Here is a 20,277-nt window from a genome sequence, read left to right on the forward strand (position 1 = left end):
TGAAATAAACTGGAACTGAGGAAGCTTAAAAGGAAGCAACGGAGACATCACCAGCTAGTTAAAGCAGCTTGCTAGAGCATGTTATAAACACCAGCCATTGATAACCAGTGGACAAATACACTGAATGAATGAGTCAAGATAGCACTGGACCATCCACAAGTGATTTGCCATTGCTTTTCCACAAGCTAAGCTTTTTAAAATTGAGGCTCCTGTCTAAGCAATATATAAGATTTCAAAGAGGGCTTCTGCACCCCACATATTGATTTTCTGGCCCAGATCTACACAACTTTCACAGGCACAGAGGTCTCTGTTAGCAAATATTTCTCTAGTTAGTGTTCAATGTGAGCGTTCCACTGCATATTCGCTGATTTGCACCATCAATTAAATTATCAGAAAGGGTCAGTTGCACATAACTTCTTGGGAGTCTGGACAAGAGAAAGCTTTAGAAAGATTTGTGCTGCATAAAAACGACAAAAGGCTGATCTTTACAGTTAAGGGCAAAAAAGGGTTATTGAAAACCTTGTATATAACTTTTGCAAAGAAAAGATTATATTCCAGAATCTTTTTTACTTCTCTCAACAGGTATTTATTTATCTAGCATGGCAATACATATGTTTATGCTGACTACTTTGTACACACACATCCAAATAAAATATCATTTATAGCACCCATTTATGCTAACTGCTTGGCTGAATCATGAGTGTTTTATATTATTCTTCCCTCCCTCAATCCCGTAGAAATAATAAAAGAATATTCTTCTAACCAGCAAAATGATGATGATGATGATGTTCATCCAACTTCCATTTACATCAGCGTTAAGAAATGAGAAGTTGATGTTGCTCATATGTGCAAGTTAGTGTTTAATTCACTTAATGTTTGTGCATTTGCTCTCGCCCTTCTTTGATTCTCTAGTCACAATTTTACCCCTTGTATTTTATTGCGACCAGTGTGTGCCATTATACAAGGTTTGCAGTGTTTTTTATACAAATGTGAGGCTGCTGGCAATTCATAAATACATTTATTCACAATTAATGACAAAGTAATTGTTCTACCAGGCATGCTATCTGCATTTATTCAAAAGAGCCCAGACACCAAGGTGGCCATGAACAAATTTGTGGAGTCCATGTTATTAAGGACAGTCAGTCCACACCTGTATATACTGTATTGGCAAATCTCTTTGGATTAAACAGATACCACAATCTGATAAAAATTTTGACAACTGTAAATAAATGTGTGTGAAGAAGTGCATACTTCCAAGGATCAGCACTGGTTTATGAAATCAAACTGAGAGCCAGTCTATACATGCAAATAAATTACATGATAGAGGGTTCTATTTTATGATACAATCACTTGCTTGAATGTCCCCCATGGTGGTTGTTTTTTAAAAAAAGATTCCTTGCAAACAAAAAGCTAGCATGTCAGGAAGCAGGCAAGGCCAATCTGCACATTCAGCTATATATTGTTGTACAGTTTTCAACAACAGCTCATAACAGCTGAGCACACACCAAACACCCAACTTTAAAACTCCTGCAAAGGTCTCTGGATTACTATTTTCAAGCTTTTGAAGTACTGAATTTGAAAAGAATTGCTTACATTGTAGATGTCAGACAACATCTCCGAATGTTTGCCACATCATCATTTTATGCAGTTACTAAATTAGTCGTACTATTTCAGGGTGATGGTGAACTGGAAAGAGAGAGAGACTCACTCACACACACAACACAAGAGTCAGGTGTATTCTGCTGAAAGCATCAGCAACCATTTTTTGACCGGCTAATCTGAATTTTACAAGTTTTTAAAAAGTCAATACAAGTTGTGTTTTTACAAAAAACCAAGTACTATATAAATATCTGTCAATATGTTATATTATGGTCAAATATACTTAAAAGGCAAGATTCCATATCTGAATTCAATACTGTAAAATAAAGTGAATTCGCTAATGCTCCTTTTGGTATAAATTTAAAGAACACTTCCATTGCTGCTTCAAGTGAGAGAGAGAAAATGGATCTTTCCAAAGGCTGTTCCTCAGTCACAAAATTTTAAAATGTTATTAAAATCCTATTTTAATGCTGGAAAAGGGACAGCTCAGAGATTTTTCTTAATGATGAAAAAAATCTCAATTTTTATAACTCATTCCTAATGTAAGAATGCAGGCATCACTTGGGGGGAGGGGGAGGCACAAGTCATTTATACGATCAGTCTGACTTCTCCAGTAACCAGCTGGTTTTCAAACTGGAATTCCTCTCTTTTAAAAAAAAGTAATCAACTTACACTACAATATAAAATTCTGATTTGTATGTACTCAATACATTTTTTTCTTTTAATAAAAATTGTATAAAAATAAGACAAGAAGATTCTGATTTTTTGGATTATATGAACACTGGTTTAGCCACCAATGAATACTCTAGTTATTTACTTTTGAGCAATTTGTTCAAACGGGAAACCAGGATTTCCAGGATTAGTTTTTTGCCCTGCTGAAATATATACAATGGATGCCAATTTCAGAGGTCTCTAGTTGAATGGTTTTCTTTTCTTTTTGTACTACTTGAAGAAAAGTATGAACAGAGCTTTCTTTAAGGTGGCACACGCCCGTCTGCTGTACAGCTCCCTCTTTCCGCCTGCCACCACCTCGCCATCGCCGCTTGCCCACCCACCCGCTTGCCCCCCCTGCACCGTTGCCACTTCCTTCTCCGCCACCTCCTCCCAAGGCTGCAGGCATGGCTCCCAGAGGTGCTTTGGCACAATGCTTACAATCGCCAAAGTGCCTTCCAGGAAGGTGCCTGGCGAACATAAAAAGGTCGCCCCAGAATAGAGGTGCTTTGGCACAACCTTTTTACAATTGGGAGGCACCTTCCTAGAAGGCGCTCTGGCTCCAGCCTTGGGAAGCGGTTGCCGAGGAGGAAGGAAGAGAGTGGGTGGGTGGGCAAGTGGCGGTGGAGAGGGGGCATGGGACGTACCGGCACCTATATTTCTTTTTTTAAAAAAACACTGAGTAAGAGAAATACAGATATATGATATGGCACAGCTCTGTGAAGGAACATTACAGCACTTGAAACATGTCACAAGTTTCAACACAAGAGAAAAAATATACACAGGAGGAAAATATACATATTTCCCCCACTGGTGTGGATCTTATGGCAACTTTAGAATTGGCACCTCTTCTTATTGTCTCCTAGGAAAATATCACTTCTAAGAAACAGAAGCAAAAGCGACCTTCAGTTACATGATGTGGTGTCTCCATCGCATCTAACAGTGGCACTCTGAGGACTATCAGAAAGCAGAAGCATCCAGCGCCGACACTGTCACACATTTGAATCCTCATCAGTTATGCTGGCACTAGGGGAGCAAGTAGCAAAGTCTTTGAACATTTCATCTTCTTTTAACATGTACTGGAAACAGAAGAAAGGCAAGAATTGGGGAACACTGACTGAAACTCAAGAGCCAAAAAACATCAATGAATTGCACATCTAGCAGCAGGCAGACAAGAGGGCACCGTTCTCTGAGGGCAATGAGGGAGACCTGGGTTATACGACACACTGAAAGCACATGCTCTGCGTGGACAGTCTCAGGCAACAGCAGGGAGAAGGTCCCAGACAAAAGGGGTGCTGCCAAAGAGACAAACAACCTAGATCCGTAGTGTCCAATTCTTTTCAAAGAGGGCCAGATTTGATGAAGTGGAGGGCCGTGAGGGCCGACCAAAGGGCCAACCAAACTTATTGACCTTTTTTTTTAAGGATTGAAGTTGTTGAGCTTTTCCCCCTGATTTTTCCCCAAAGTCGTTGACCGTTTTTTAGGCTTGAAGAGATGGAACAATGGTTTGGTGCAGTTTAAGATAGCTGGATTTCACTACCAGTCAAAGTATAGTGGACAATTGTGGACTACAGTGGTACCTCGGGCTACGAACTTAATTCATTCCGGAGGTCTGTTCTTAACCCAAAACTGTTCTTAACCTGAGGCACGCTTTTGCTAATGGGCCTCCCGCTGCTGCTGCTGCACCACTGGCATGCGATTTCGCTTCTCATCCTGAGGCAAAGTTCACAACCCCAAACTTCCGGGTTAGCGGAGTTTGTAACCCGAAGCATCTGTAACCCGAGGTACCACTGTAAATGGATAAATTATTTGTATAGAAGACAAAATCATGAAGGTGCTGAGAAGTGTGTCACAAAGCTTAAGCAGCCTCAAAGAATAACCGTTCGAAGGTTTCACTGGGGAAAGCTATGACTCACACCAATTTAAATTTGCAGTGAATATTTGCCTCACCAGTGAATTATATAGTGTGTGTGTGTGTGTGTGTGTGTGTGTGTGTGTATTCAGTGATGGAACTTGGCAGGATGTGGTTTTTGATGACAAGTACAGATGCTACACAGAAGCACAAAGAAGAGAACACTGAGAAGTATATGAGTTCTCCAACAGCCTTGGCTCTCTCTTTCCTAAAAAGGACACTTCTGTACCTCAAAGAACTAGTGGAATGCCTTAAGATACAGAAATGGATAATCAGCACCTTAAGGGTAAAGGCTGTCTGCTATATATCTGAATAAGTATGGTTATTAGCCAGCACTAAGCTGGTACTAACGGGGCTTTATCTGGGGATGATAATCTTGCTGCATTTTATTCTTAAATATTTTAGATTATGAACTGGTCTGAGAGAAACTCATAGCACAAACATGTGGATTTCCAGAGAGGTGGTGGCCATTGCACTCCTCCTCCTTGAGCCTAAACTCAGGCTCAATGTCTGTTCCATGCGCTGTAAATCCATGAACAAACCTTGGTTGCAGGTCATGGTTTGTCTAGAGAGGGGCAAACTACAAACGCAGGTCTGGACAACAAGCTAAGCCAAACTATGACTTGGCTTGCAGCAGAGCCACAGCAGCTGCAGAACCAGAGGAAGAGCAAAGCAGCAGTGATCTCCTCCCCAGGAGTCTTCATGCGTTTGCACTAGCGAGTTGTTTATCCTAGTGTTATGCAGTAACCAGTTTACAATCTTTTTTTGAAATATATACATATATATATATATATATATATATATATATACACACACACACACACACACACACACACACATACATATACATATATATATATATATATATATATATATATATATATATATATGTTAGCATGCACTGAGCTTTGGGTGGGACAGATACATAAAATGGAAATAAATCATTTTCACTGGGCATATGCTTTTGTAATAGATACATTAATAATGACACGAATGAAGGCAGCGTTGAAGTTGTCTGCTTATACACTCCTTATTTCTCATATTCTGGAACCAAACTCAGGAAAGTCTCTTTACTGTGGATGGACTGTGTGTCTACATGTCCATCTGACAGCATACTCCAGCATGCATCATTGCAAAGCATTCTGGTTTGTACTCCTAACTCAGATGCAGTTTTTCCAACTTGGCCGGGCACCATTAGACTCTATGCTAAATGGATTGTTCAAAGGAGATTGTTCAAAAATCAGTCTATCATTAAGATGCAATCTCCAAGCCACCAACTGAACACCTTTGCCGTGTACCCTACTACTGAGAATCTCTGTATTGGTTCTAAAGTAAGACTAGTAACATTTTAGGGTGTGTCCATTATATTAATAAGGGCTTACAGTCAAATTGTTGATGCCTTCAGAAAATGCACCTATTTGCCTCACGGTACCTTCTGAATCTTCCATCTACAAGAAAGAAATAGTTAATGTAATGTAATTCATGTAAATTCTTCCCTTTTCATACAAGTGTATTAACACATACAAATGTAACATTAGGCTATAGCAGCACCCTAGAAAAGAACTAGTCAGTTGAACACTTTCTTGTAATGTCAGGCAATGTTTGGATAAGGAGGTGAGGCTAAGAGAAGACTCTGGGAGAGTGTGCAGAGTACTAGCATCAGCCTAGTTGGTAGCTCAGCTGCATCGGCCAACTCCACAGTCTCTGCTCCTATTGGAGAAACCAGATAGTTGAACACAAGTTTATGGCCTTGCCTTTGACCGCTCAGATGTTAAACAAACAAAGAACTCAACAGATGCAGCAGCAGCAGCAGTGCAGGCCAACAAGGAAGACAGAGACCAAGAAAATACTGTACCTAGTTGTTTAATAATTTCACATTAAGGGCACCCCACAAAACACTTATGCAGAAGCAAGCACTGATAAGGGAAAAGAAACCATCTGCACCACAGTACCTTTTATAAGCTTTGAGGGAGAGACGGGGAGCTGAAGAAAAGAGATGACTGCTGCAAGGGGAGGAAGGCTAAGTGTCAGAATGTCATGAGCAAGAGGTGAGCAGGAAAATGCCACAAAGGTTGAAGGTGGAGCTTGAGGAACTGCATAGGGGGAAAAGGGCATGCAAGTTCAACTAGAGGATGAGCCGACATGAGAGGAAGTATGGTGATGTGGACAGAATATAGGACTGGGACTGGAAAGACCTGGCTTCCAATTGCTGCTAAGTCACAAAGTTCTCTGGGTAGCCTCAAGCCACTCAGTCTCTGTCACAGCTGTCATGAGGGTAAAATGGAACACTTCCCCCACAAAAAATGCACACACCCCTGTGGTCCTTAGCAAAAAGAGAGACCATTAATGTAAAGAAAGAACTCTCAATTACGCCAATAAATCTGACTGTGGAGAAAACTGAAATTCATGTTTCTCTTGTTGGTTGATAGCTAAAATCGAGATGCCCCTAAAGAAGCCCTGAACAGATTTATCAAGGGTTAGATAACAGTTTTTAAGTGCTAGTACATTACAAGACTGCTAAACACAAACTGCAGAATATGAAAATATCGGGGGGGGGGGGGGAGCACATGCATACGGGAAAAAACAATTGTTTCAACTTACTGCAACAACCATTACCTGCTCCAGTCTGTCCAGATCGTCCTCATCATACACTCTGATATCTAAAGCTGGCTTCATCCCTTTCTTTGATCCCAGTCCAGATGCCTGTCCCAAATCCATCGAACAAACATACTCTTCCCCATCTTCCTGCTTCTTCTTCCTTAAATTTCCAAAATTACTAAAAGCAAGTTTCTTTGGCTGAAAAATACAGACCAAAAAAACTGCTATGAAGTCAACAACCAGATAATTTATTTTCCTGATGACATATCTAAAATCTTTAAAAATCTATAATAAAGGCACCAAAACAATCAAGAATTCCTCAAACATATATTCTCACAGAAAGCTGGTTGGAAAAATTGGAGCAAAATTTCCACATAAAACAGAATATAGGATAAAAAAATTAATCTATCATGTTAATTAAGAAGATCCATATTTGACAATTTTGGTTTTGTGTGTGTGGGTAATTCACTGTTTGTATGTTTATATTTGTACTTAAGCTCAAATATCTGAGCTTATGAGACTTCAAAAAAAGAGTTTTTTTCCCCAAAGGAGGTTACAAAAAACATTTGATAAAAACTAATTTAAAAATCTGTATTTGTAAAATGAGGCTTGTAAAATGCCTACTGACAGTTTTCTGCATGGGGTCATATCTGCCTCTGGCCTCCCAGGAGAAGCTACTTAAAGAGGTGGTTGCTGTTTTTCTTTCATGGACAATGATGCACCACCTTTGACTAACGCAGCAGATGGGCTACTAAAGATTTTGTTAAATAGGTTACTTACTTCTGTAAACTTGTTTTTATCTTTCAGTTTTCAGTGAAATTTGAACTACCTGACAAACCTTGCAAGCACCATTGAGACAGTTTTTAAAAAATTCATTGCAAGAGGCCGACATAATTCATATCAGTAATTTTTATAGTGACTAATGTAAGCCGTTATCAAAGGCCTATAAAACACACTCTTAAGTGGCATGAATAACCTGCTATAGAAAGAAAGAAAGAAAGAAAGAAAGAAAGAAAGAAAGAAAGAAAGAAAGAAAAGTATAAAAAATAAAATAACTGTTAACATAGTTTTGTAGAGAGGATATGTGGCAATGACATATATAAGAATTACTGTCTATGCTTTACCATGCAGCACCTCTCTACGAAACCAGGAAAACTACCATCATAGAGTCATAAAACTGTAGCACTGGAAGGGACCACAAGGGTCACCTAGTCCAACCCCCTAACATTGAGAGCCTTATTCTCTACCAGTTGAGCTACCCTCTGTTCAGAGATTAAATCAAGCCAAGCCAAGTTCTTTATCACTCAACTCATTTTCTATTAGCCCCTTAAAAACCACAACAATAGGAAGCAACACTCTTGACTAACATGCAAGTCTGTTCCATGTGACAGTAGTACTTCCAAGGCTCTGGCCGTACCTTCACTTTGGCTGTAGCTGTTAAAAGGACATAATCTGGAGATTCCATGGCTTCACGCTTTTGCTGCTGGGCCTCTTGACCAATCAGCAAATTAAAATGGGTTGCCAAGTGCCGCCTCAGGAGGGTCTTGTTGGGTGGGATGTTCAGCAGCTGAGCCATGGTCTCTACATTGAAACGAGGTTCCAAAACCTGCAGAGCAAAACCAGCATTTCAGAACCAAGATTTATATTACATTTTGATTAAGCAATTTCCCCAACCATTCTAAAGATCTGAACCACTAAGAAAGGTATGAAAGGCATGAGTTGGTGGGTGTTTTTTTGGGAGGGGGGTTGGGGGAACGACGACAAGGCCTAAATATTTACAAAACACCTATGACACAATTGCCATGACTTTTAGAAAACCCTACCTAGGAACAAACAAACAAAACTGGAAACAAAACCAGGCATGACATTTCTCTTATAGCATGATTAGATTATTTATTTACTGCCTGTGTCTCAAAAAGAAATATAAAATGCCACACACTCTTACCATTAGCCCTCCATGAACGCCACTCCCTCTCAAATTAGGAGCATATTCTGCAAGGTCAACTGACCGCAACCACTCCATCACCCGATGATTGGTCCACTGTGAAACCTCTGATGGTGTGATGTTATTCTACCAATAAGAACAACATTTAATTTAGAAACAATGCACTGCTTTTAGTTCTTTTTCTTTTAGTTCTGCAGTTAATCCAGCCTCCATTTTTCTTATTTCAATTGACCTTTCTGCCCCAAAATGCTCAGAGCCAAGCTAGATCAAGATCAGATGATCTTGCAAAATGTGTCCCCCACCCCAGGTTATGGGTTAAAGGTGTTGTACTGGCTGCTTATAGGCTACAAACCCCAAGTCAAGGTGTTGACTAACATACTATGCCTTAAATAATTTGGGACCCAGATTCCCGAAGGAGCACCCCCAGCCTGTCTATTAAGATCAGGAGGAGAAGCCCTCCTTGTGGGAATCCTGTTGATTCAGTCCTAGGGTACACAAATAGGTTTTTTAAACCTCCTGGTGGCCTGAAAGATGCCAATGTAGCATTACATGTGTTGTGCTGGACTGACATAAATGATGTACCTAATAAAGTTACTATGGAACACCTTCATATAAGAGATGGGATTAATGTGAAACTGCAATTCATATCTGCGCTGAGCCATTCTTCCGCCTCCAAACCGAACAATCCTATATTTATTTATTTTATTTTATTTTAAAATAATATTTTTATTGGGTTTTCTGCAAAGGTAACAAAATCACAACAAAACAAGAAAGCAAACACTAACAAATACTACAACAAACTAAAAATAAAGGGGAGGGAGAAGAAAAAAGTTTGCATCAAAACAATAAAATCCATAAAATGGGATTATCTCAATCTTCCCTTCTCCCCTGGTTCCTTAAAATTCTTTTTAAACGACATATCATTTCTATTCCAAATTTCTATTTTAACCTCAAGTTTCTTGTACCATCTCTAAAACTACAAGTGTTTTTAAATTCCTGCTATTTAAGATGTTTGCAATACTCCTTTGTTTTCTTATAATGACAATAGCGCCCATCAAAGAGGGGCCGGAACTGAGTTCCGGTGAGTTCCAGCTAAAAAAGCCCTGATCATATGACTTCGTGTGTGTGTGTGTGTGTGTGTGTGTGTGTGTGTAAAATAAGGGCTTGGGGCTTTTAAATTTCACCCACTTACTTCCCACATCTTTCAAATGGACTCTCCTGCATTAAATAAATTGAAAAGAAAACAAATCTCCAGGCACAAAGACAATTAGAACAACATGGAGAAACCTGGAATTACTCATGCAGTGCTCTAGTTCCCCACCTTCACTTTCAAGTCTGGCAGTCCATAAAGGGCTTATCATGGGACATTAACAGCAGCAGCAGCAGCAGCAGCAGCAGCAGCAGCAGCAGCAACCAAAGCGCTAATATCACATTCATATTTTCATAGAAATACTAGTGAGCAAATACTTTGCAGAAAGATAACACCAAAGGAGGCAAACTAAATGTTGATCTCAGTTCTAGAGGTTTAAAACATAATAAGGAATAAGGATATTAACCCATACAATGAAGCTGACAGTCAGTGATCAACGTATGGCCTGCTAAACAAAGGAAGGGATCAAGAGTCAAAGTAGGACAAAGTATTCTAGGCAAGAAAATGAAAGGAAACACACAAGCACTGACTGTCAGAACAAACATTGCAATGAATCAATGAGATGTGTAAGTAAGTAAGTTAAGTAAGTAAGTAGAAGTGGTCACCTCATCCGATGGTCTCCTGCGCAGACAGTTGGGCTCAAAGTTATTTATTCTTAGAACTTGAATGGCACGTTTGATGCTAAGGTGGTGGAGGACACTCACAACTTTCAAAGACAGCAAGTCATCCTGCAGAGGTGATGTGGGGACGGGACGGGACACATAAACGAGATCAAGAACAATAAATGAGACCAAGAAGACTGAAGAGTCAGATACCAACATGAATGCTGTCCTTAGGATTCCCCTGAGGGTATAAGAACATTAAACCACTTCTGTTGGGTTAGGCAAAGGGCCTATTTATACCAGCATCCTGTTCTCACAGTGGCCTGCCAGAAGCCCAGAGGAAGCCTGCAAGCAGGACTGAAAGCAACATAACTTTTCTCACTTGATATTCCCACCAACTGGAATTGGTGCCTGCAACTGTAGAGGCAATATTCAGCTTCATTGCCTGGCACTGGGTTAGGAGGGAAAACGACTCACTATCCATTTTCTCCACATGATGCCTAATCTAATACACCTCTATCATGTCATCCTCTTACTTGCCTTTTTAAAAACTCAAACAAGTAAGATTACACTATACTACTACTACTACTACTACTACTACTACTACTAATAATAATAATAATCTGTACCTCGTCCATCAGACTGGGCTGCCCCAGCCACTTGGCGGCTTCCAACATACCGTATTTTTCACCCTATAGGATGCACTTTTCCCCCTCCAAAAATGAAGGGGAAATGTGTGTGCGTCCTACGGGGTGAATGCAGGCTTCAGGAAGCTCTCCGCAAGCCTTGGGAGCCCGGCGCAACTTCCTGCTGGGCTCCCAAGGCTTGCGGATGGCAGCCTGCGGGCTTTTCAGGGAGGTGGGGGAATTCCCCCATCTCCTAGAAAAGCCAGTAGAAGCTGTGCAGCCCCTTTAAAGAGCGTGCGGCTTCTGCGGGAGGTGGGGAATACTCCCAGAGCTTGTCGGGGCTGCTGGGAGAAGGCTTGCGGATAGCAGCCTGTTCTGGGGGCTGGGGTCGGGGGAAGCTTGGGCTTCCCCCGCCCCAGCCCCGCACCTGGGGGGGGGATAATTTTTTTCTTTATCCCCCCCCCCCCGAAAACTAGGTGCGCCCTATAGGGTGAAAAATACGGTATATAAAAGCATAATATAGAGGGCTGCGTTCAGTTGTCTTCTAAAGGTTGTATAATTACTGGTCTCCTTAACATCTGATGGGAGGGCATTCCACAGGGTGGGCGCCACTACTGGGAAGGCCCTCTGCCTGGTTCGCAGTGAGGAAACCACCAGAAGGCCTTTGGAGCTGGACCTCAGTGTCTGAGCTGAATGACAGGGTGGAGATGCTCCTTCGGGTATACTGGGCCGAGGCCATTTAGGGCTTTAAAGGTCAGCACCAACACTTTTAATTGTGCTCAGAAACGTACTGAGCCAATGTAGGTCTTTCAAGACCAGTCTTATATGGTCTCAGCAGCTGCTCCCAGTCACCAGTCTAGCTGCTGCACTCTGGATTAGTTGTAGTTTCTGAGTCACCTTCAAAGGTAGCCCCACATACAGCGCATTGCAGTAGTCCAAGTGGAAGATAACTAGGGCATGCACCACTCTGGTGAGACAGTTTGCAGGCAGTTAGGGTCTCAGCCTGTGTAACAGATGGAGTTGGTAGACAGCTGCCCTGGGCTCAGAATTGACCTGCACCTCCAAGGACAGCTGTGAGTCCAAAATGACTCCCAGGCTGCGCACCTAGACCTTCAGGAGTACAGTTACTCCATTCAGGACCAAGATGTTCCTCAAACCATGCACCCTGTCCCCCAGAAACAATACTTCTGCCTTGTCAAGATTCAACCTCAATCCGTTGACTGCCTTCCATCCTCCAACTGCCTCCAGACACTCACACAGGACATTCACCACCTTTACTGGTTTCAATTTAAGAGAGAGGTAGAGCTGGGTATCATCTGCATACTGATGAACACCCAGCCCAAGACCCCTGATTATCTTTCCCACCAGCTTCATATAGATGTTAAAAAGCATGGGAGAGAGGATGGAGCCCTGAGGCACTCCGCAAATGAGCACACTCTTACCCCAACACCACTTTTTGGACACGGCCCTTGAGGAAGGAGTGGAACCACTGCCTAACAATGCCCCCAGCTCCCAACCTACCTAGATGATTCAGCAGTATAGCATGACCAATGGTATCAAAAGCCACTGAGAGATCCAGCACAACCAGAAAACATGTATGGATTAAATTCCCCCCACATAAACCTTCTTTGTGCACCTCTTCTGTTCAAAGAGTAGGAATTCTTTCACTATAGACAGTGAAAGAAAAATCCTAGGATACATTTGTATTTATTTTTTACTTATTTCATTTTCTAATATTTACATCTTGCCTTTCTTCCATCATGAAACCAAAGGTGGCATGCATGTGGTACCATTGACTGCCCATCCAAAAATGACCAGGACCCAGGCTTGCTCTAGCCTCACTGAAGTGGTGGGGCTTTTGTATCCTCACAGCATACCCTGGTGAAAAGCCAGTGCTGTATGCTCTTGTTTTGAAAACATTTGTGATCAACCCCTGAAAAACTCCTACTGAAAACACACCTAATGCTGGTCACTTCTGTTCTTGTGCATGGAGCCCGCTGTTCAGACTGGTGCTCTGCCATGCGTGTATGGACAGAGGCATAACATGCTGCTTGCAGTCAGTTTATTCCAACAGTAGATTATACACAGCAGTTCAGCTGCGTCATTAAAAGACGGTGTTACCACTACAATTAAAAGATTATTCTGTACGCTCCCAGTACTGATTATGACTATTTATACAAAGACAGTGATATTCATGGAACTATACATGCAGAGAAAAATTTGGACAGATACCTGTCCATGCAGCATATAATTCAAACTTTGACAGTTGTGAGAGAATGGAGGGAGGGAACAAATAAGAGTTATGAGAGATGAATGTGAGCAAATGCAGCTCCTTGTGCTTGGAGGTCACTGCAGGTGAGAATGATTGCTGGACTCGGCAAGGGACTTATGGAAAAGGTGGGCTTTGAAGAGAGGGGATGGATAGAAAAGGTACCAACTGGGCACATTTCCACAAATAACAGGAAACATGGAAGAATGGGTGGAATTACTTTATGATAGCAGGAGAACTTTTGATTCCTGAAGGAGTGGAGTTAGAGGCATATGGGGTGGAGGATTAGGATACACATGTTTCAGTGGAGAAGGAAGTCAAAATTATGGTACTCTGAATGATAAAAATGACAGGAAGAAAAGGACACTTGCTTACGATAGTCATATAATGAAGCATTCGGCCATCGACCTTTCCTTCATCGAACTGGGTCTTATACTGGGGTAGTCCAATATCATCCAACCACCCTGAAAATAAAAAGATACAGTCACTATGCAATGATTTGTGGCAATCTGAAGGCAGGCTTTTTCAGTGGTGGTCCCAGTGCTGCAGAATGCCCTCCCTGTTGGAATATGAGAGACCCCCATCTGTATTGGCATTCCAGCGGCTCTTGAAGCCACACTTGTTCAATGCGATTGTTTTATGATGTATTTTAAATATGCAAGAATTTAATAATTGATTTTCCACTTGTAAATTGCAAATTTGCTTAGCTAAGTATTTCAGCTTTTTCTTGGACAGAATGTGTGTTACATAGGTGCACAAGTACACTCTACCTTTTGTTTTCCACAGAAACTACCCACAAACCTGCCTAGAAGGAAACTTAAAACAAAGCAGGCACAATGCTACCCTGTGAGCTGCAAAGTGCACACAAGGCTTCCTTGCAAGTGGCTGGGGGACGTACCCAGGCAAACTCTTCACTGCGTGAGGGTGAAATGGCAAAATAAGTAAGACGACATTACTTGTAACCCAGTTGTAATCCAGTTTTCCATGGTTGTTCTCTTCTTCTGATCCTAATGCCTGAAGAGCGAGCTGAAGTTTTTTCCGGTGCAATGGATGCTTTATTCCAAGTTCCTACATGTGGGACAAAAACCAGCTTGCATTTAAAAGATACTTCTATTTGCTGCTAAAACCTCAGTGGAGATAATGGGAAACCTTGTTGAGTGTCTCTATAAAAATGAACTTTACGTGACAGTTGCCCATTTACTTTTACCCTCCTGCAGACCACAATGGAGGGGGAAGAAAACTTCCCTCACCCAAAAGTGGGGGTTGACTGCCACCTCCCATCCTGGCCACAGCAAACAGCCTTTAGTGGGGCAACCACTACAGCCAAGGAATCTTCCTCTCCAACACCACAGGATTGCCCTGCTAATTTCTCTACCCATTCTTGTTTGACTATTTTTTTTTCTATAATAAAAATGTACTGTATTTTGTTTCCACTGAAAAGGAGCCTGAATGTCTTGTAGCTCCAGTGTTAGAAACTCAGCTATGTAAGGGAGGCGTCAAGTGGCTTCTTAAACCAAGGTGACCATCACCAAACCAGAATGTCCAGTTGCCATCTGGGGGCAAGACGGCTCTCAAGTCTTATTTTTCAAATGACGGACTGATTGTGATTAGTTCTTAGTTAAACATCTGGCTGGTTCAGATGACCACCTTGAGCTAGGTCAAGAGCTTTGAGAACTTGAAGAAGAAAAGTCCCTTGATCCAGGGACAGTCCACATTTATATTGGCCTATTACGACCTCTTTTTCTTAATGGTGACACGGACCACTCATAACGCAGGAATATTCTTCACAACTGTGAGCAGAGTAGTGGGATGAGGTAAGTGAAGACAAGCGATAACAATTAGCTATACCATTTTCCACTGTTCCTGCTCAGGCTGCACAGAAGAAGCATTTTTGTTCCTGAAATTCTTTCTGATTGTGCAGGTAAAATATAACTGATAGAATTCTACCGGATGTGGTCTTAGTGTGTGAACACAGTCCAGAGCCAAGGATCCACAGACATGCAGCTCCAGGTGGAGGTGATGTGAGGCACCATCCTGGTACCCAGGCATCTTCACTTGGTCACAAGTGGCCAACAGCCCAGAGCAAAATGTGCCTGATGCCTAGGGAATTCTGAACACTGAGTACCTCCCATTCACATTTGATTGGAGCAATTGGTCATATTGGTTCTTTTAAAGATGCAAGCATGGACCAAAAAGATTTATTGAAAAGCAAATGGAGCAGGGAGACCAGGAATGGCTCCTCCATAAGGTCTGGTCCAGTGAAACCAAGTGAAGCTGGGGGGAAAGCACACGCTCGTGGTGGGGACAAAAAGTGAGAGGCATACGTGCTTTGCAACCAATTTGTCACCAATTTCACAGTGCCTTTGCACAGAACCCAAATGGACCGGGGCTGCAATACTCAGGCTAGGGTTTTTCAGTAGCAGTGTTGCAATGACAGAAAACTCTCTTCAAGGAAGCTTGCAGGTGGCCGTGCTACTGCTCAGTTCCGTATGGCTAGTGATAATTGTTTGTTCCAGGCATTTTAAAAGTGTGAGGGTGCATTGGAACAATCTGCATATTGTTGGTATTCTTACATTTTAATGTTTTTTAAAAATTGCATTCCAATCATTCTTGTACAAAACCTTGAGCGTTTCTATAGAAAAGTGATGGATCCATTTTTTTGTTTTTCAGCAAAATGCAGCTTGGAAAAAGCAGCCCACATCCATTGCACTGTATTTTCTCATAGCCCAGGCTGCTGTCACTGGCTGATAGTACACCAGTATACCTATCCAGGATAGTTTCCTTCTGTTAAACAAATACTTTAGCCACCACTGGCATACACAATTGGGTGATTTGACACAATGTTGTAATTGTCACTCAAAATGCATATGCAAGAAACAAGAAACATGTGGATCCTTACCTTTTCTAAATCAGTCTGAGAAGCTTGCAACAGAGTCTGACCAGAAAGTATCCAGTGTTTGCCATGACCTATGTAAGAACCCAAGCCCTGTTCATGAAGCCAGTTGCAAACTTGCTCCTTTGTCCATTTAGCAAATGGCATGTCCAATTCACTAAAATTGAGAATGTTAGAGAAGTGTGACACATTTAAAGCATTTTCCTCCAAGTGCATGCATAAACATAATCTAAAAATTTAAAAGTATTTATGTCTTACTTATTGGTTTGTCCAAGATCTCTCGACCAGCCTAATCTTGGTCCTGCTGTTGCTCTTATTCCTCCTCTTTTGAACTCAGTCTCTGTCATGTCATCTGGATTAAATGTGGTAGACTGGCTTCTCCTGAGTCTAAGCAAAGGCCAAGATAAGGGAAAGCCATTAAAAGAAGTATACAATTTGCAGTATGAAGAGTGTAAGAAGAGCCATCTAGGGCAGCTTCCTGTCTGCCACAGACACCAACCAGAAAGGGTGAAAAGCTCACCTGCAGCACTTAAAGCACTGTAAAGGTAAAAGGTAAAGGACCCCATGACGGTTAAGTCCAGTCAAAGGAAACTATGGGGTTGTGGTGCTCATCTTGCTTCAAGCCAAAAGAGCCGGCGTTTGACCACAGACAGCTTTCCGGGTCATGACTAAACTGCTTCTGACGCAAAGGAACACTGTGACGGAAGCCAGAGCGCACGGAAGGGGGCAGGCAATCCATCCCTAAGCGTAGTTAAGAAAAGCCCCAACATCATATTTACCTCAGTCTCAGAGCGGAACTCTGGACTGGCATGCTCTACTTAACAGCATAATGAATTGAGTCATATCCCAGTTACCTTCCAAACAACTTCTTGATTCCTCTTGCTTTCTTTTTGGAGTCAGGAGAAGGTGGAGTCAGAGGCCCATCTGCTGCACCTTTTGGTCGAGGCGGCAAGCCAGCCAAATCGAGGTGGTCTGCAAATCCTTTTTCTGTCTCAGCTATTAAATAAAAGAAAATCTCAATTAATAGTATGTCAGTCTGTAGTTCTTCAACTGGATTACTTTAAGTTTCCATTTCTAATTTGTGAAACAACCTTGGCTAAAAAGTCACATGAATGGAAAGAAAGGTAATTTAATTGTGTGCTCCTTTACTTGGCATTTAAAGTATCATTCAATTAAAGATCTTCTTAATAAACTAATACTGATTATTATCTCTGTTATGACTGATCTTTATCCCATCACCCTTTATTACAAAAGTATACAATACACTAACTATAGCCCTAAGGCAAACACATGGTAAAAATGTGTATAGCTTCCTGTGACTGTCTGGAAGGCAAAGGCTTCCAGCAATTGTGTTGACAGCCCTTCATGTATCTGATAAAAGTCCAGGAATAAGGAGATATAGTGAATACGGTTAGGTGATCATCAGCAATTAATAATGTAACACTAGATGTGCAAGAGATTGATACAGTGCAACTGTAAAAAAACAAAAACAAAAAAGCATACCGCCTTTTAGACCTGATGTGGGGAATTCATGGCCTTCCAGATGTTGCTGAACAACTCGCTGTCATCCCTGGCCATGGACCATCCTTGCTGGGGGGTTCATGGGAGTTGTACTTCAGCAGCATCTGGAGGATGAAAACTTCCCCACACCTACCTTAGGGGAAAACCCACTTTAGGAAGAAGCTGGAAACATTTTTGTTTTTATAGGCTTTGAAATGTCTAATTTCTGTTGCTATTTTGATTTTATAAAATGTGTCTGCTGCTTTTAGACTACATAGTTCTAACTTGTATTTTGCATTGATCTTGATCATTTTTAACTGTAGTGATTACATTTTTGTTTCTTTGCAGTAAGCCACTCTGGATGCTCTATGAACAGAAAAAGGGTTTAAAAACATTAACACTAATAACTCCTCATTGACATTTATGTTGCTCTAGCATCAGCGAAGCCAATAAAGTCATCCAGGACTGGAACTATTTCTGAAGCTGCTGACAATCCCCCTACTACTGAGCAAATAATTTACAAAAGATAATAACATTTAGGATTGGGCGAACAGCTTATTTACATACATTTGTTTATTTTTTTTAAAAAAAGCTAAGGATATATCAGCAGTGCAATGCTTCAGCAGAGATGTGCCAGCAAATGCCATACAAATTGGGATAGAAAACAACAAACCAACAAAATGCCAAGTTCCTCTTTTCACGTTACACAATATCAAACCCAGGTTTGCCAGTAGAAGGGCACTCACCAGAGAGCCACAGCACTAACTCCCAAATGACCACACATGTATGATATGTGTGTTTGCAAACACACTTGTCCTCACCTCAAGCTCATAGTTTACCATTTTACATGGGACTATTAGCTGCATAGCTAAACATATATGTGTGAACTCTCTCTACAAGAAGCTTAAAAAGAATGCTCAAAAGCAATGACAAGAATGCTACCATATAAAATTATTCAAAATAGTAAACAGTAATGGCCAAAAATGAATTATAATGCATTTATTTGCAAGTTAGCCAGAGCAGCTATGGAAACACTGTGACTGTTTGAAAGAAAAAGTCACTGATACCCGAGATAAGCTATATAGATAAGTCAAGCAGGCTGCTTGGATTATGTGAATGGAGGCCATGTTACGTTGTGAATATACTTCACTGTTTTGATTCTTTAAAACCTGGAATTCTTACAGTGGGTCCTAAATATACTGGTAGGAAGCAAGTTCCATTGATTTCTTTGCCCCATGTTTCCTTCTCATTTGTTATACTACAGCAACATGGTATCCTCCAGATGCTGTGGGCTGAAACTCCCCACAGCCCCACCCAACACGGCCAACAGTGAGGGCTGATGGGAGCTGGAATCTGACAACATCTGGAGGGCATCAGCTGGGGTAAGCTGCACAAGAGTCTGCAACCATCCCTGTGGGAGGAAAGGAACAAATAAACTGGTCTCTTGGACTTGCTCTTCTTTTTATATAACACAACTTGGGGCATGATGCCTGAAGCATCTCATCTCCTTCATGCCAAAGTTGCCTCTAGGCAAAAGCACATTTAGTCCCTCTTACGTCAGAAAGATGCTGCGATTCACTTGGTTTGGATTTTCTCAAACACTTTTCTATGGCAGTTCTTGTTAGTATAGGCCATTACAACTAAACAATGCAGCCAGATTTTAGTAGTGTGCATGAGCGGCAAAGAAATGGATGAACGTTCCAGTACAGAGGTCTGCATGGCCGTGGCTGAGCAATAGCAGCTCTCAGAACATGGCGCCAATCATGCATGCAGGTCTACTATACCTAAGGTGGGTGCACTTGCACTTCGACTGCGATCTTCAGACATCCAAATAACGCACATAACCACACGCAGCACAAGGGGGAGGAACATACCCGGGGCAACAAGATAAGACAAATCAAAACATGACAATGGCAAGACAAGGGAAGAAGAATTCCCCCCCCCCCCAAACGATGCATGCATAACACAGAGAGCTAACACACAAATAGGCCAAATGAGAATTAGCACTTATTCCATTGCTCAAACCAAACAATTCAGGAAGCGTTTTGAGATCTACAAAAACAGAACAATGTGCAACAATTACCTTTCCACTACTTCACATTTAAATATTTCCTTGCAGGATTCTTAAATATCTCTTTCCAATATGATTTGTTTGCCGCTATTTGCAGTGGAAAGGCTGCATGACTAGCACATACTGGCATTTGCCTCTGGCAGGCTAGGAACAAAGGCAGGCTAGGAACAAATGTTTCCTGGTTCTGCTGGATCTCTCAGCGGCTTTTAATACCATCAACCATGACATCCTTCTGGACCGTCTTGAGGGGCTGGGAGCTGGGGACACTGCTATACAGTGGTTCCGCTCCTTCCTCCTGAGCCGTGTTCAGAAAGTGGTGGTGGGGGATGAGTGTTCAGACCCCTGGGCTCTCACTTGTGGGGGCCCCAGGACTCCGTCCTCTCCCCCATGCTTTTTAACAT

At 41.7% G+C, this 20,277-nt stretch overlaps 1 protein-coding gene across 21 annotated transcripts in view; it reads right to left on the reverse strand.

Annotated features, from left to right (window-relative positions):
- Nucleotides 1-562: 562 nt before the first annotated feature.
- PPFIBP1 (PPFIA binding protein 1) overlaps nt 563-20,277 on the reverse strand; it is a 126,057-nt gene continuing 106,342 nt past the window's right edge. For 8 of the 21 annotated variants that reach the window (XM_079993573.1, XM_079993591.1, XM_079993583.1 and 5 more), the window contains 12 exons: nt 19,590-19,622; nt 17,160-17,301; nt 16,564-16,692; nt 16,312-16,462; nt 14,369-14,480; nt 13,788-13,876; nt 10,521-10,643; nt 8,766-8,891; nt 8,238-8,426; nt 6,824-7,018; nt 5,605-5,670; nt 563-3,389 (listed from right to left, as the gene is read on the reverse strand). In XM_079993573.1, the coding sequence (XP_079849699.1) occupies nt 3,303-3,389; nt 5,605-5,670; nt 6,824-7,018; nt 8,238-8,426; nt 8,766-8,891; nt 10,521-10,643; nt 13,788-13,876; nt 14,369-14,480; nt 16,312-16,462; nt 16,564-16,692; nt 17,160-17,301; nt 19,590-19,622 (1,442 nt within the window). In that variant the 3' untranslated portion in view covers nt 563-3,302. The other 13 variants (XM_079993584.1, XM_079993587.1, XM_079993586.1 and 10 more) reach the window with 9 other exon arrangements.

Source organism: Podarcis cretensis, assembly GCF_951804945.1.
Source record: "Podarcis cretensis genome assembly, chromosome: 10".
Classification (NCBI taxonomy): domain Eukaryota; kingdom Metazoa; phylum Chordata; class Lepidosauria; order Squamata; family Lacertidae; genus Podarcis; species Podarcis cretensis.